The sequence below is a fragment of the Sinohyriopsis cumingii genome, chromosome 1 (genome assembly GCF_028554795.1).
Source record: "Sinohyriopsis cumingii isolate HCF-2022 chromosome 1, ASM2855479v2, whole genome shotgun sequence".
NCBI lineage: Eukaryota > Metazoa > Mollusca > Bivalvia > Unionida > Unionidae > Sinohyriopsis > Sinohyriopsis cumingii.
In genome coordinates, this window is record NC_142961.1 from 135,565,299 (window position 1) to 135,582,350 (window position 17,052).

Sequence of the window (17,052 nt, forward strand, 5' to 3'; positions counted from 1 at the left end):
AATGACTACCCATCAACTGGATGTTTACCAGCTTTCATCAGTATAGTGTGGATGCTTGGAATGCCTGCTCATGTGAGAACCTCAGTGGCTAAAACCCTGTCCTACCAATTTATCATCTTCAGTTTCCTCAGGCAGCCCACGTGAAAATGGTGAAGCTTCTTGGTAATGGTATCTGTACACCGTCCAGGTTTTGCAAGCATTTAGCAGAATCAAGTTTAATTGTAATCATTTTCAAACATAATATACTAAGAAATGTACTTACTCTGTCAAATATATTTCCCAGTCATAGTAATAATATTAGAAGCATAGGTAATAAAACAAGAAAATGCAAGAGCATCCAACCTTTACTATGGTTACCCTTTTAAGGAAGACTGCTGGCTTACCTATAGGAAGGATAAACTGATCCTTTAACATAAGGACAAGACAACTGATGCCTGCGGTACCAGTCTGACAGAATGACAGTGGTATCTGACTCTTCAAAATGAAACTCTTGAATTCATTGGGACCCAGATCATGTCAGCCAGATGATCATAGATCTTTTTTGTCACCAAACTACACAGTAGACAGAAGGAAGGATGCTAATCCTCATTTTCCAAACCTACAAAACATTGGCATGGGCACTCAGAGACTGGCAAAACTCAGTAAATTTCATCTATGGTCACTTTAAAAGTTGAACTCCTTACACTTCATGGTCAGGTCTAATTGACTGTCCTAAGGCATTGCTTGCATGTCATAAAACAAACCCAACAGCAAGAATGTGTGTGATAACATATCAACTCAATGGATAACTGGCCTACCATTTGAACTGGCAGACGGGCAAGCAACGCTATTTGTCTTACTGATATAAATGGCCAGAAAGTGTCCTGGGTGAGCGACTAGCCTATTCAGAAACTGTCTGAAAGAAAGTGCAGCATAATCGATGGACCAGCTCAATGTATTCCCATACAACTCTGTACACCATGGAATTGCCAGTCAGTATGTAGTGTGCCTCACCAAATAATGGTATCTACTCAGTGAATATACTGTGAACAGCTGGCCCGCTGGTTGAATCGACAGTTAGGCGGGTAACACTGCTGGTTTAACTGTATGGTCAGTCAGAAAGTGTGCTGGACGAATGGCTGAATCAACAGCTTATCTGAATGGTCAGTTCAAAATCCTCCTGGATGAAAAGTGAAGCAAAACGCACAGAACAACTCTAAATATCCCCTTATTACTCCACATACCCGTGGAATGGCCAGCCACTATGCAGCATAGCATGTCAATGTGAAAATATCTACTCAGATTCAACACAAATAGCTGGACCACCAACTAAATTGACTACTCTGCAAGCAACACAGCTTGCATTTCTGGTATGGCTGGCTGGAAAGTGTGCTAGCCTTTTGACTCACAGGTTGGCTGCACAGTTAGCTTAGAAATCACCTGGAAAGAATGTGCAGTAATGCAGCACAGCATGCCAATATGACAACATCAACTCAACAGATACAACACAATAGCTGGAACAACAGGTGAAATGGTTGCTGGGCAAGCAACACAGCTTACATTTCTAGTATTGCTAGCTGGAAAGCATACTGGTTGGGTGACTCACAGCTGGCTGCACAGTTAGCTCTGAAGCCACCTTGACAGCACATGTCTTAAAGTCTGCCATGTGACTTCTGAACATCTTACTATTATCACAGAAGTGTGGATCTTCAATGTTCTAAAATACCTCATGTGCCCAGATTTACCAGCCTAAAATCCATGCTTGAGCATGTGAGGGGAAATTATGCCCACTGGGATGCATAAAAAGATGACACTCTCCAGTTACAACCAAGCCATAACTAAAATAAATCCACATGGCCAGCAACATCTTCACCACTACTTTGCTCTTTGCTGAAGACTTCAAGTTATTCCACACAAACATGGATTAAATTGCTTCTAATCACATCATTCTTACACTGTAGGTAGCAGATAAAACTATGTGCCAGAAAGACACTTATCATACAAGGACTCACTGGCTTTTAAGTCTTCTACTTGCCACATTGCACCATCATTGTTTAAATGAAATGACAAGACAAGAATGATACAAATATTGGAAAACAACAACCTGAAAGTGTTCACACAGTATAATAACACTTGTTACTTCAACAAGCCAAAACTACCAGCAGTGTGTGCAAATAAACAAGCAACATCAAGAACCAATGATACCATGTAGGAACCCAAGGTCAGAATAATGAAGTATACAAATGCAAACAATTAACACAGATACTGATCTAAAAAAAAAAAATAGTGATTGCAACATGTAGCAAATATGTTAATACTATACTTATGTTCTAGATGGATGGGTCAAAGTAGTAAGATATCCTTGGATTTTGCGAGCCCAAACTGTACAATACTGATCATAATAAGTGAAGGCTTAAAATGATATTGGGTTGATGGGTGGCCATCAAACGGTAAGGGGAGGTAATGGATAAGAGTTTCTTCCTTTAGTCAAGAGCTTGGTAGTTTATTTCTTAACTTTAATGCAGTTGGGAAATGTACTTGACAAGAAATGTAAGACAGTCAAACAGGATGATCAGAAAGCCAGTTACCTGCAATTTCCCCTCATCAAGACTGGTACAGTCTCCTACATGAACTAAATACAAGCCAGTCTCAGTGATCTGACTCGGACAGTGCTGCTTAAAAATGTTACTAAAAGATGATTGACTACAGTAAATTCATGCTTTAATTATATTTTATGCTCACACACACACTCAAACATACACACACCAAGTCCCCCAAAACAACACCTCTGAACCATGAACTATGAGTAATAACCACAAATTCTTATGTTGTGTACTCTGATGTGACTGCATACACAAATTTTGTTAAAAAGTAGACACTGTCCTTATGCAATGGATCTACCACATACATAATGCAATTAAAGTGCAAAAGTCAAAGGTAAAATCCATAAAATTACACCAGTCAACAGTGAGAATTTACCTAGATCTTCTTCACGTAAAGCATCATACCAAATGTGATTTCAATAACTGCAGTCCTTCAAAATTTATTAAGCAGAATCTAAATTAAAGGGCAAAGTTTAAAATCAAAGAAGAACAATAAATTCATAAATATATCCATATATTTTGCTAACAGCAGAGAGAATCAAACATGACCTTGACCTCCTTAGCACAAAGACTTATACCAAGTTTTATTTCAATCCATAAAGTCTTTCAAAGGTTATTTAGATTCAAAGGTTATTTAGTGGAAACAAAATTGAAGGGTAAAGTTATAAGTTATGTTAGGGCCTGTAAACTGTAACATTCTGCCTGAATCCATCTTAACCAAGGTCATTAAATGATTCCAAATCTGATTTCAATATGATCAGTCCTTCAAAAGTTACTGAGCAGAAACAAAACTGAGAGTAAGGCCATAACATTTTGTCAAAAAACAGTACAAATTGGACTTAAGCTAGAACTTTTCAAAGCTAGTTTGGTTTCAAACTTCTTCAATCCATAAAGTCCATCAAAACTTCTTGAGCAGGAAAAAAACATTGATGGGATGAGACAGGATGGACAGACATTGACAACACAATATGGCACAACCACTGATATGTGGAGCCTACAAATATTTGGAAATGTCATTGTAATTCATTTTTATATTCTCTCATATGTCCGATCCAACTACAAACTGATCAGACCCAGATCTGCCATTGCATAATGTACCAGCATAGCTGGATATATGCAGTTTGTTAGTAATAATCAGCACAACAGACAACATGGACCTTGATCTGACAGAGCATTATCTAACTGCAGATCAGAGTCTATGTTGTTTACAGGTGGACAAACTTATAAGTACTTATAAGTGAGTATATATGGTAATGAAAGCAAATAATGTTTTTATATTGCATATTACTATTATTGAACTTGTTTATTAACCATGTTAATGGTAATGACTTCATTTACAAATCTTGTTAAAAAATTAGCACTTAAAAATGTTGCAAGTTCCATTCAGAATATCTCTAGTCAGTAAAACTTTACCGTTACAAAGTTGTGCATGATACTTGAAATACATATTGTGTTTATTTTCAATTAACAGCCATTTGTTCCTCTACCTGTTTGAAAAAGCTTGACACAGTAAGGGTAACAGGTCTGAAATTACTGAGGCTGCTTCCATAATCTTCAGGACTCCAGCTTCGTCTCTTATCATATCCTGCTCTCCCACGCTCATATGAGGAACTATGGATGAGATCATCTTTGGGTCGCCGTCTAAAGCTATCATACTGACCAGGCTGCATTGCACTTCTCCTGTCTAATAAAGAATATCTATCTTATAATTTCAGTAATGTGATCCACAATGATAAAGTAATAATAATACTGTAACAATGGTTTGAATAGGAACCACAGAGAACAATGTAAAACAAAAAATTTGGAAAAATAAACAAAGCAGCAGAAATTTAACAGTTGATTTTTATATCCAAGATTCTTACTCCAATAAAACAGTGTACAAAAGTAAAATGGATAAAAATGATGAAAAAGTTAAAAGACCCCTAAAAAGTATGAACACTATATAGCTGGAACCTGCAAAAATGATGGGAAGTCTCAATGATTCAGTTTACAAAGATCAATCAATATTGTACACACACTATTAATTATCATTTTGTCATCAAATACAGGAGACATACTATTAAACTGTCAAGAAATACAGCAGAAACACTATTAAAGTGTCAATAAATACAGGAGACACACTCTTAAATTGTCAATAGAGGAGACACTATTAAATTGTCAATAAATACAGCAGACACGCTATTAAATTGTCAATAAACAGTTACATATTATGAAATTGTTAAATAAATACAGTAGACACACTATTAAATTGTCATTTTATTATGTTAATGCACTTTAAGTTTCATATCAAAGTTTAAAATATTTTCATAAAGTGCATTACAGTGAATAAGAATGAAGATGTAATGTTGTAAAATCTCAAAGACTCAAATAAATGGAAAGAAAGTCTTAATACTGATTCTTATTCATGAAGACCTTTTCCAACATCTAAGATTTTTTTTTTCTTCTTCCAAAATTCCTTTGTTACAACGAGAATATGAATTATAGTATCTTCCTTGTACATCTTACTCACACTTCCAACACAGAACAGGGAAAGAAGAGTTATCTTTCTTACCTAGACCTCCGACAAAGAAGAGGGAAGGAAAAGTTATCTTTCTTACCTAGACTAGCAGCTCTTGTCATCTCTGACTCAGATCTGAAGGTTTCAATGGTGGCATCCCTATCATAATTGCTGGTCTCTGTCACAATATTCATCAGGTAAATGGCTGTCCAGGCAAATGGCATACGATACCTTCCTAACCTCTCACAGTACTGAGTGGCGTTGGTTCTATACTTATCTTCTTTGCCCTACATACAAAATTACATAATTTTTAAAGCATCATTTTACACTCTTAATTCACAGTAAACCTGCATGTTAAATACTAAGAAAGAAAAAGAAAAACTTGAAATACGACGGAGACAAAATAACTATGGAATGAATTGATGTTCAGAATTATACTAAAAATATGAACAGGTGTTCTGTTGAACATGGTGTCTTGCCATTTTGAATGGTGTTATTCTGATAAGGTAAAACGTCTGGAATTCTAACACATCAGAACATAAACCTCAGTCAAACATTAATATACAAAAGCCTGAGGTATAATGGATACAAACCTCAGGCATATGGTAATACTGTATGAAAGTTTCACCTGGAAATATTCACTTATGTAAAAGACATGTGACTTTCAAAACATATTAACACTGGACCTAAAATGTATGACATACCCATGTGTTGAGAGGCAAAAAGCTTAATATCAGTATCACATCATGCTACATAAAATGTCACTTAATCATGGCTTTGCTATCAGTTATACTTTAATGTCACATACACACATTATTAAAACAGGCCCTTGATATATTAAATGATTTTGGGTCTATTAAAATCAGTCCTTTTAACGTAACAATTTATTCCCCCCAAAAAGACTCCTATTCTCAATCAATGGTTCTTTTTGGAAACTACAGTAGGTTTATATTTTTATCAGGCAATTTAACACTGTGGTTTTGTTAACCTATAGCAAGTGACCACTGTAAATCAGCACAGTTACTCTAGACTCAGCAGGGGCCCCAAGTGGCCAAGTGGTCTAAAACGCTCTTTGTTACGGATCACTGCCATCTCACCTCTATCTGCGTGGGTTCGAGTCTAGGATTCAGCCAATGTGGGTATGTCAGAAAGCTTGCCAGTAGCTTCTCGTGGGCCGGTGGTTCTTCCCGGGTTCTTCCTCCACCATTAATACTGGCCACCATGCAAAGTCTATCATGTGCTGAAAAATGGCGTTAAACCCCACAACAACAACAACTAGACTCAGCAATGGCACCTCTCCAATTGATTCATTTACTTTGTATGCTAATCCCATTATCAGAAACTTAATGAATTTGAAATTACCTTATTTGACATCTATAACACACCTGCAATCAAGATCAGCATTAACAAAGCTCCAGAGATGCCAACCCCATCCAATGTGAAATAGAAATGCCAAGATTTAAAAAATCTAAATCTAAACATAAAAATAAGAATATAAACTAACTGTATCCAGCAGTTTATATCCAGCATTAAATCTTACTGATTTAAAATGAATTTTGGTAGAAACATGATTCCTAATCACCATGTGTCATGCTGAAGTCCTCTGAAACAAGACAGCAAAGGTATGGTATTTGTCCAATGCTGATGCCTTGCACAGTCAATAGAGAGTGTGCATATCACACATTTCTTTCATTGGGGTACATATAATCCCCATCAGCCATTCAACATGCTTATCTCCTTGTCTTTCACTGGCACATCACTGCTGTTGAACCTTCCATTCAGCATCTCAGTAATTCTGTAGTGTCTTCAGGTATTGTCTTCCAGCTGCATCTTCTGCTAGTACTTCTCCAAAAGGCATTCTTGTCTGCTTTGTTGTATCTTCCTTCAAGTCGATCTTTGATTCTCAATGTATACCTGTTTGTGACTATTTTCAGCTTAATTTCTTCCCCTCTGCTATCTTCTGCACCAGTAAAATAATAGTAAATTTGCTATCTTCTGCCAAATTTCTGTTTTAATCCTCTCTTCTTTCTTCTTTTTCTTTTTAAATCCAATAACTTTCTCACCAGCTTTTCTGGAAACTTGGTTGAATGTGTCAATGTTCATCTCCTACTCTTCACCAAGTGATTGGAAGTGGTTACAGAATTAGAATTCTTCCCTGAAAGATTGCCACATTGCTTCATCCTTCACATATGGCATAATTTGGGGTTAAAAATAGGAAAGATTCTGCCAAAAATTGCAATGGTTGGTGTTATGGCTACATGGTCTTTAAGTCAGAAACAGAAAGAAATTTTTTGTTGTTGTAAAATTCAACAAATAATTTTATTCTTTACTATACAAAAGTGACAAATTAAAAAGAGCTTACGGTATTGCGAATTAAATCCCAAACAGTCCTAAAAGTTCAATCATAAGACCAGATACATAGAGTTCCAATTGAATTCCAGTGGTATTCCAAATAAATTCTGATAGTGAAGTGTTGATGTACCTGTAATCTCCTATGTGTTAATATGCCAATGGCCTGGGATTTGGTGATGTGCTAACAGTCTTTTAATGTATCACAAAATATAGTCAAAAATGCCCTTGAGAGAATTCACTATAATTTCAAATTAATGAATTAGTCCCTGAAGTATTAATGAACACTTTGTAATTCCAGTGAATAATTTAAATAAATAAATCCACCCAAATTAAAAATTGAACAAAATAACAAGACAGGTTCCATTTTGGATGTTAAGGTCTGAATGAGTAATACTAAAGTAAACAACACTATATACCCCTCCACTTGGCCTAGGTCACAATTACCATTTCCTGGAAATACTCTGTCAACTTAACGGAAACAAAATTCTTGAACTTTCTACGGTCAGAATCAAGACTGTATTTTTAATTAAAACTGAAGTAAACATGTTTACAATTATTACTGACCTGAATATTTCATCTATAATCGTAGAGAAATATTAGTTATGCATTGTGTTATTTATAAAATTGATGTCAATGGTCAGGAAGACCATTAATTTGATTTTGGACTAAGGTCAGTTACAAAATACAGACATACATAAACATATAATCATTGAAAAGCCAACAAACAATACAAATTAAATATACATAACATTGGCATCTCTGCAGATCTATCATCACATAAAGTTCCAGCAGATCAGTATTATATTCTATGTTTCTGAAATCACCAAGAGAATAAACAGAGTAGACCAAGACCAGGCAGTACATTATGCAATGGTAGATCTGGCCTGGAGATCATACAAATTTGAGCTTGAGATTGGGTTTTAGCTTTCATCCAATCAAAAGTGACATTTAAAAGTAAAGTATCAGTGACTGGTTGAAACAAAATCCAAAGCTCAAACTCAGTCTTGGAAGTTTTATGATCACCAAGCATGGAAATATGTTGTTTACAGTTTGATGTGTGTAATATACCAGTACATATGTTACAATCAATCTTAAAAACAAATATTGCATCAACAAATAATTTGGCCTGCTACAGTTTTAAATGTATTTTAACACTATACCACTTACCTTGTCTTCTTTAAGATATGGTTCAGCACATTCACTGATATCTCCCTGCTGCAAGACTTTTTCCAACTGTAAAAATAAAGACAACCAGTCTATTCTAAAAACTTCATTTATTTTTTTCTCTTGAGAGGGGCCCTGGGTGGCTGAGCAGTCTGACAATCACTCATACACTTCACCTCTGTCTGTGTGGGTTCAAATCTCAGCTCTGGCTCATGTGGGTATGTGAGAAAGCTTGCCAGTAACTTCCTGTGGGTCAGTGGTTCTTCCCAGGTTCCCTCCACCACGTACTGGCCACCATATATACCCTATCATGTGTTGAAAAATGGTGTTCAAACTCACAAAATACAAACATGTTCTCTATAAACAAAATTTAACTGTAACATTCTTGCAAAAAGAACATTGCATGACATACAAACAGGCAAGTTTTAGACAATACACTGAAACTTGCCCTAATCTTAACCCTATAACAGACACACAATAAAACAAAAATATCTGTCCTCGATGGACAAGTGTCCTTTGAACTGAGGTTGAAATAATCATTAAATTAAAGGATATATAAGAACCTGTTTTCTTCAGGCTTCTCTTTGTGCCTCTTTAGCACAGTAAAATTCAAAAGTAAAAGCCCATGGTAGAGTTACATGTAGATATTATATTACATGTATTTTAATTATTTTCTAAAAACATTTTTGTATCCTGAATAAGAACATGAGAAAATAATGATTTTGAATTAAGAAGCAATTGTCACATGAAATTGGTGCAATAATTTAAAGGAATAAGGTTCATGGTTTGGTGATGTACTAAGTAAACAATAAGTTCACTGAAAATGTTGAAACAGTAGGCAGCTCCCCATCCCCAACCAAATTCAAAAGGGTCCATAAGTTCCTTAGAAAGATGGAGAAAACATTAATACAAATTTTTCCATTAACGTTTAAAAACCTTGAGCAAGGAATAGCGGGTTTCCCATAATTTTTTATCCTTTATCGCACAAGTCTGAACTCCTGTACATCCAGGCCATGATTTTTCATCTATCCAAGTCTTTGCTGGTGCCAACAATGACCAACTTCATCAATGGAGATAAAAACTTTCAAAGTTGTAGTCTGCCTGTTTGCAGTAAAGTCACTAACAGCTGCTAGAGTAACATATGTCCAAGGTTAAATTAGTGCCAAACAGAAAGAAACTTCTGAGTTTAAAAACTTTCAGAAATATACAGTTTGGCATTTTAATTAATGAATTATTAGTTTGAAAAGGAAAATAATTCATAAAAAATGAGTATTACCATAACAAATGCTGGCAGATAATAAGGGAACACTAAAGTGAAACGAGATGATGATACAGAATGGAACATTCCACTGAGCAGTTTTTTTGCAGCAAACTAGGTATTCAAACATATAATGTTATTATCAATTACATATGCACTTGATAAGGCATTTTATTTTTCTTCCCTTGAAGATAAAATTATGGTCATTGTCCAGTTGACAGAAATCAACCTGGCAGAAAAGTGGATCTAGCTGTGGTTCATATGTATGCCTTTCAACACCAAGAAAATAAATATATCTTCCAAATTCAACACCAACTTACCCTAATGACCAGGAAAACATCGGGTGAAGGGTAGGTTATACTGAAGATGCAGGATTTACCCTGTGTGGAGACGTCTTGATACGGAATATGCATGGATATCATCTTCTTCATGTTTTCACTATTCAGGTCAAAATGAAAGTTCTCCGAGATCTGAAAAAGAAATGTTTCAATCACAAGTCACCTATGAAATATGACAAACACTGTAATTAAACACTATTCCCTTAGTAAGCCTATTTGTTAGACACATGTGAAGGAACAGATCCAAGGATGGTCAAATCAATTTGATGAATAGCAAGAGGACTTCCACCAATTAATAATATGGTCTTTAATAACATCAAACAGATGATAAACTAATGTTACTCGTGAGAGCCCACCAATGTACAGACATGATCAATGTGGATGCCATGCAAAGATTCAGATGAAAACATCACTTGAAAACTTAACATGGCATATGTGTATACCAGTAACTAATATAATTACATTAACACATTTTAACCTGATCTCTGACCTTATCTTTATTTCCAAGTGAGAGTATGCATATACATTATTTAGTCCAATTACTACATATGAAGATATGCTGACAAATCAAGCTTACCCATATTATGAGAATTCATTGTGTGAATCTGACCACTGGTTATCTTAACTCTAATTAGTTTACTAATCAATATCTGAATCTGAATGTATACAGTGCAGGGCCAGTTATGGCATAAAATTTGTACTGGAATCTGAATGTATACAGTGCAGGGCCAGTTATGGCATAAAATTTGTACTGGAATCTGAATGTATACAGTGCAGGGCCAGTTATGGCATAAAATTTGTACTGGAATCTGAATGTATACAGTGCAGGGCCAGTTATGGCATAAAATTTGTACTGGAATCTGAATGTATACAGGGCAGGGCCAGTTATGGCATAAAATCTGAATGTATACAGTGCGGGCCAGTTATGGCATAAAATTTGTACCGGAATCTGAATGTATACAGTGCAGAGCCAGTTATGGCATAAAATTTGCACCGGAATATGAATGTATATAGTGTAGGGCCAGTTATGGCATAAAATTTGTACCGGAATCTGAATGTATACAGTGCAGGGCCAGTTATGGCATAAAATCTGAATGTATACAGTGCAGGGCCAGCTATGGCATAAAATTTGTACCGGAATATGAATGTATACAGTGCAGGGCCAGTTATGGCATAAAATTTTCATCACAATCTGAATGTATACAGTGCAGGGCCAATTATGGCATAAAATTTGTACTGGAATCTGAATGTATACAGTGCAGGGCCAGTTACAGCATAAAATTTGTACTGGAATCTGAATGTATACAGTGCAGGGCAAGTTATGGCATAAAATCTGAATGTATACAGTGCAGGGCCAGTTATGGCATAAAATTTGTACTGGAATCTGAATGTATACAGTGCAGGGCCAGTTATGGCATAAAATTTGTACTGGAATCTGAATGTATACAGGGCAGGGCCAGTTATGGCATAAAATCTGAATGTATACAGTGCAGGGCCAGTTATGGCATAAAATTTGTACTGGAATCTGAATGTATACAGTGCAGGGCCAGTTATGGCATAAAATTTGTACTGGAATCTGAATGTATACAGGGCAGGGCCAGTTATGGCATAAAATCTGAATGTATACAGTGCGGGCCAGTTATGGCATAAAATTTGTACCAGAATCTGAATGTATACAGTGCAGGGCCAGTTATGGCATAAAATTTGCACCGGAATATGAATGTATACAGTGTAGGGCCAGTTATGGCATAAAATTTGTACCGGAATCTGAATGTATACAGTGCAGGGCCAGTTATGGCATAAAATCTGAATGTATACAGTGCAGGGCCAGCTATGGCATAAAATTTGTACTGGAATCTGAATGTATACAGTGCAGAGCCAGTTACAGCATAAAATTTGCACCGGAATCTGAATGTATACAGTGCAGGGCCAGTTATGGCATAAAATTTGCACCGGAATCTGAATGTATACAGTGCAGGGCCAGTTACAGCATAAAATTTGCACTGGAAGAGAGAGCCACTAAAAAGTTTGTAAAATTGCTCAAGAGCTGACTTAAGGCTAAGGCTCTACAACAGTGCTGTCCAACCTTTTTGACACCATGGGCCACTGAAAAATATTTTTTCTTGAAGCCAAGGGCCGCAACAGAAAACTGAAAAGCAACAACTATATAGCTGCTCGATCTCTGGCGGGCCATTTAAAATCAGCCCACGGGCTGGACAGCACTGCTCTACACTGTTTGCATGCACACAACACTGTCACTAAGATGATTCCAGTCCACAACTGTTTTTACGAAGAAAGAATTTCTAAACCAATATAGTGTCCAAATTTATTGACTATCAACCCATCTTAAGTTAGGTCTCAGACCACTCATGATTAAACCAAGCAGGGTAACAGTTTCCAAGTCAGTGAAAATTTAATAATGTATACTTCTAGACTGAGCCATTGGTTGTAATATATCATGGAATTTTTCTTTTGTAATTGTCCTAGACTTTATCCATGCTTTCAACTTCTACAAGATGTCTCTTCAATTTTTTTCAGTACATATGAAAAGAATGTATGAATATAAAATGTGATTAGTCTTCCTAATGTATTTTTTTGCTTAATAATGTATGCATACAAAATTTCATTAGTCTACCTATTTTTTGCTTAATAATGTATGCATACAAAATTTCATTAGTCTACCTATTTTTTGCTTAATAATGTATGCATACAAAATTTCATTAGTCTACCTATTTTTTGCTTAATAATGTATGCATACAAAATTTCATTAGTCTACCTATTTTTTGCTTAATAATGCAAGTAAGTTTTGAGTCCCAAAAGTTAACAAATATTTGAAAAAACTGAATAAGGCTTGCATATCATGCCCACAATCAATGAAATCTTAATAAACTATTGATGCAGATGACACTGTCAACAGAAAAGTGACTGCTGTTTTACTTCCCACTGACAAGGGCTAGAATAAAATTGAAGCCATCCACATATGCATACAACAAAGCTAGACAAATTTCATTTGCTTACGTTGAATGGTTTTTGTGTAATCTTAGCCATCATGCTTCCCAAGACAGATAAAAGGATGTACAGGTGGACAGAAAGAGATTAATTAGCATCCCATACCTTCTTTTTCTCCTTGGCATCATACAAAGCCATGGTGGCAAATATTGGTTCTATTTCCAGCTCAAACCTAAGAGAAACAAAAATGATGAATGATCTAAGAAACATGCAAGTTTCTAATTTGAAATACCAATATATACAAAATCTAAATCAGAAAAAAATTAGAAGAATGTGTCACTCTTTATTAAAAGATAAATCTGTTAAATTCAAAGGGCTTTATCTCAACAATTTCGTTAAACATTTCCAACACTTGCTCCAGGTCATGTACTGTCCACATACATATCAATTAATTGCAGTGTATAATAACATGTTTTGCAAATGATGATGACCACAATACACACTAAGTTTAAAAGCAATCCATGAAAAACTTCAAAGTAGTTGCATTCTCAAAAGTCTGTCATACATTGCATCCTGATATAAGTAACAATGGGCAGTAAATCATACAAAAGGAGGCCCGTGTGGGCCTAAGATTCCTGACTAACATCTGCCTAAAAACCAAATACATCAGCAGTTGGTGATGAAATCTGGATCAACAGAATGAATGCCTTTTGCTGAAATTTCTCCAGTACTGTTGATTCAATATATTACTCAAGTAATTGCTTCAAGGTTTCTCACATGTCAAACATATCTGACTGCACATCAGCATCATTTGTCCAACACTGAAAGGACCCTAAGCCAAGAATGCTTTATGTCCATGTTGGTCAAATTCTGTTCACTATGGTTTGGTTTTATTTTAAAGATAAAGTTCTACAAATCAAAAAAGTTCTTCACACCTGGATGATTTCTTTAAAGTTTAACCTAATTATTTAAGATACGGATAAATAATCATTTAAAGCATTTTCTATTATTGGCAACAATGGCCAAATTTGGTGCCAGATTAGCATATTTTCTACAATGAGAAAGGTCTTTATGCAAGGATGTTTATGTCAAATTCGATTAAATTCTCTTCGTCAATTTTGGAGAAGTCATTTAATTTTTTTTCTGTTTTCAGTAATAATGGCCATATTTGACAGAAGATCAACTTTAATTTTACAAATGTGAAAGCCATTTCAAATCTGGTCAAAATCTGCTGAGCAGGTTTTGAGAAGTTATTTAACAGGTTCTTCTATTTTTAGTAATGACAGCCATATTTCATGGTGGATCATCATCATTTGTGTAAACTGGAAAGGTCTTCAAGCCAGGTTGCTTTCTGTTAAGTTTTAGTCAAATTTTATTCAGTGGTTATCGAGAAGAAATCATTTGAAGTTTATTTATCAACAGTGGCTTTTCCATTACATTATCCATATTTGAAAATGGATTGCTATCACATTCTGTGCGACAAGTTTTGAAAAAAAAAGTTGCAAAAGGTTTTTTACTATTTTTAGTAGCAGTGTCCAACTCTGATGGCAGATAGGCATCATTTGAATAATTCTGAAAGCCCTTCATCCCAGTATGTTCCATGACAAATTTGGTCAGAAAAGGGTCTTTGGTATTTAAGAAGTTTAAAATAGCAATTGTTGATGGATGCATGATGCTCCAGGAAAATATAATTGGGACTCTGGGATGGCACTTTTAATGTGCATTAGTCACCACCAGACACAGCTCAGATTTTTTAAAATCATTTTCATATAGTGAACTCCTTGAATAATCAAAGTACCATGACGTAACATGGCGTATATTGAAAAAAATGCCTTCCCTGTGTACCATGCATGTTTATATATAACAGCCCTAACTAAATGACATCTGAAAGTTTATCATCATAATCATCATCATTATTATTATTATTGTCACTTCCCTGTGTAACATGTATCTTTAAATGGAACAGCCCTTACTAAATGCATTGTGAAAGTTTATCATCATTATTGTCACTGAACAGAACATGTCTCTTTTGCCTGATGCACTAATGAATGATTTCATGTAGCATGTACCCTGTCAAAGCAAGATATTGCCTTCTTCCTCTTGATAACTTACCATAACTGATGTAATAATATCTATCAGGGAGGAACGAGTTGGACATTATAGAAAAATAAATTGATCAGCTTTTATCTACAAGGAAACTTACCTCAACTGCAGACATTTCACAAGGATTCTGTGACCAAAGTGTTCTGTTGGTGCCCTAGGCATTATTCTTTTCTCCAACACCTCCTCCTGTGGAAATAATATATTTTTTTATGATTTGCACACTATTACTATAAGCATGACAAGTTGGTGAAGATGCACTGAACAAATGACAAGTGGGAATCAAATTTATTGTTCAGGCTTCTTGAAAACTTTGGAAGTGAACATATGTGGGTTGATCAAATGCTTAATAACCAAAACTGTAAAGAAAAAGTAACATAAATGTTTACAATAATTTTATCAGTCCCTCTCAAACTAACTTACTTTCAACTTAATGAATTTCTCCTAACTTCTGACCCACGTCCTGAACACATGCAGTGGCCCATCACAAAACAGCATTCACAGCAACCCATTTCTTAGTTCTTCTCTTCACATATTTTAGTTCTTTTCTTTACAATAGTTAATAAGCTGTAATTAATCTTTCAATTTTAGAAAGGCCTAACTGTGCAAGGAGCTAAATTTTGGCTGTATGGTGGATGGTTTAGTGTTTCAATGCCACATTTCTGTAAGGTTTGCACATTTATATTCTATTTCTAAGTAAAGGACTAACCTCCTCTTGTTCTGGATAGAGTGAAAAGATTGTGTCCTGTCTGTTCTGTTGTCTGTGTGCCTCATTGATTCTATCCACTTCATCATGAGAAGCTCTATCAAACAAATTTGGAAGCTGTGCATCTGCTTGGGATTGCTTCAGGTCAAATATACTGCTGGCCCAACTCCCCCGTGGTGTCTCATTCAGGTGGATTGACTGACGCTTTATGTTCTGATCCTGAAACAATTGGCAATTTAGGAGAAAAGCAAACTTTTTAGTAAAATTGTTTCTCTGAGAATACTTACCTCATCACATTACATCAGGATACCTTTCTGCTACCTCCAATTCCAGCCCTCCCAGAAAGAAGAAAAGTCTTTCTGTTCAAATATTATACAAAGGGAAGCAACTCTAGCAGGTTTACAAGCCTTTCGACCCACTAGATGGCCACCGTTATACCCAGATGTGCTAGTTCTCTACTTGAGTAACACCTTAAAGGATGCTCTCATTGTGGAGAAGGGTGAGATGGATTATTTATAATGTGATACAGCAGTTATTATCAGAGAAAAATAAATTACTATAAAATTTAGTTCACAATCAAATATATTACCTGATCACATAATAATAAGTAAGAGGAGGAAATGCTGAACATCCTATTTCTACTTGTTCCTCAGTAGAATCATGATCACTCTATTGAAATTGTTAAAGCTATGTTAAAAATCCAAAACACACATGCACACACTTCTCTACAGGAGAGAAGACAACAGATCTTGTCATTGGCAAAACAAAAAATCCAAGTGAGGATACAGTATCCTTGTGTCGAACTTGATTTACTAAATTTTGTTATTTTTCTTTTTGCTAAATAGCTAAGCTAAATACATTTATCTTGGTAAAATACTATTGTGATTTGTGATTTGGATTTTTTTACATAGCTCTAACAATGTTTCAGTCATATCACTACGATGTCTGCAATGTAGCAGTTTATAGCGATGTCTAGCACTGGGGCATCATGCTGCAGACATGTAGCATGATGTCCCACCCAGTCACATTATCTTGACACCAGGCCGACCAGTCCTAACACTAACCTCTTAATGCTGAATGCCAGGTGGATGCTTTAACCACTAGGC

General features: G+C 35.6%; 1 protein-coding gene across 4 annotated transcripts in view; it reads right to left on the reverse strand.

Annotated features, from left to right (window-relative positions):
• LOC149807910 (dedicator of cytokinesis protein 7-like) overlaps positions 1-17,052 on the reverse strand; it is a 184,966-nt gene that overhangs the window by 155,325 nt on the left and 12,589 nt on the right. For all 4 annotated transcript variants that reach the window (XM_089971876.1, XM_089971895.1, XM_089971866.1 and 1 more), the window contains exons 6-12: positions 15,950-16,165; positions 15,344-15,429; positions 13,306-13,372; positions 10,174-10,323; positions 8,599-8,664; positions 5,180-5,366; positions 4,070-4,266 (exon numbers count right to left, since the gene is read on the reverse strand). In XM_089971876.1, the coding sequence (XP_089828002.1) occupies positions 4,070-4,266; positions 5,180-5,366; positions 8,599-8,664; positions 10,174-10,323; positions 13,306-13,372; positions 15,344-15,429; positions 15,950-16,165 (969 nt within the window). The remainder of the gene's footprint in view (positions 1-4,069; positions 4,267-5,179; positions 5,367-8,598; positions 8,665-10,173; positions 10,324-13,305; positions 13,373-15,343; positions 15,430-15,949; positions 16,166-17,052) is intronic.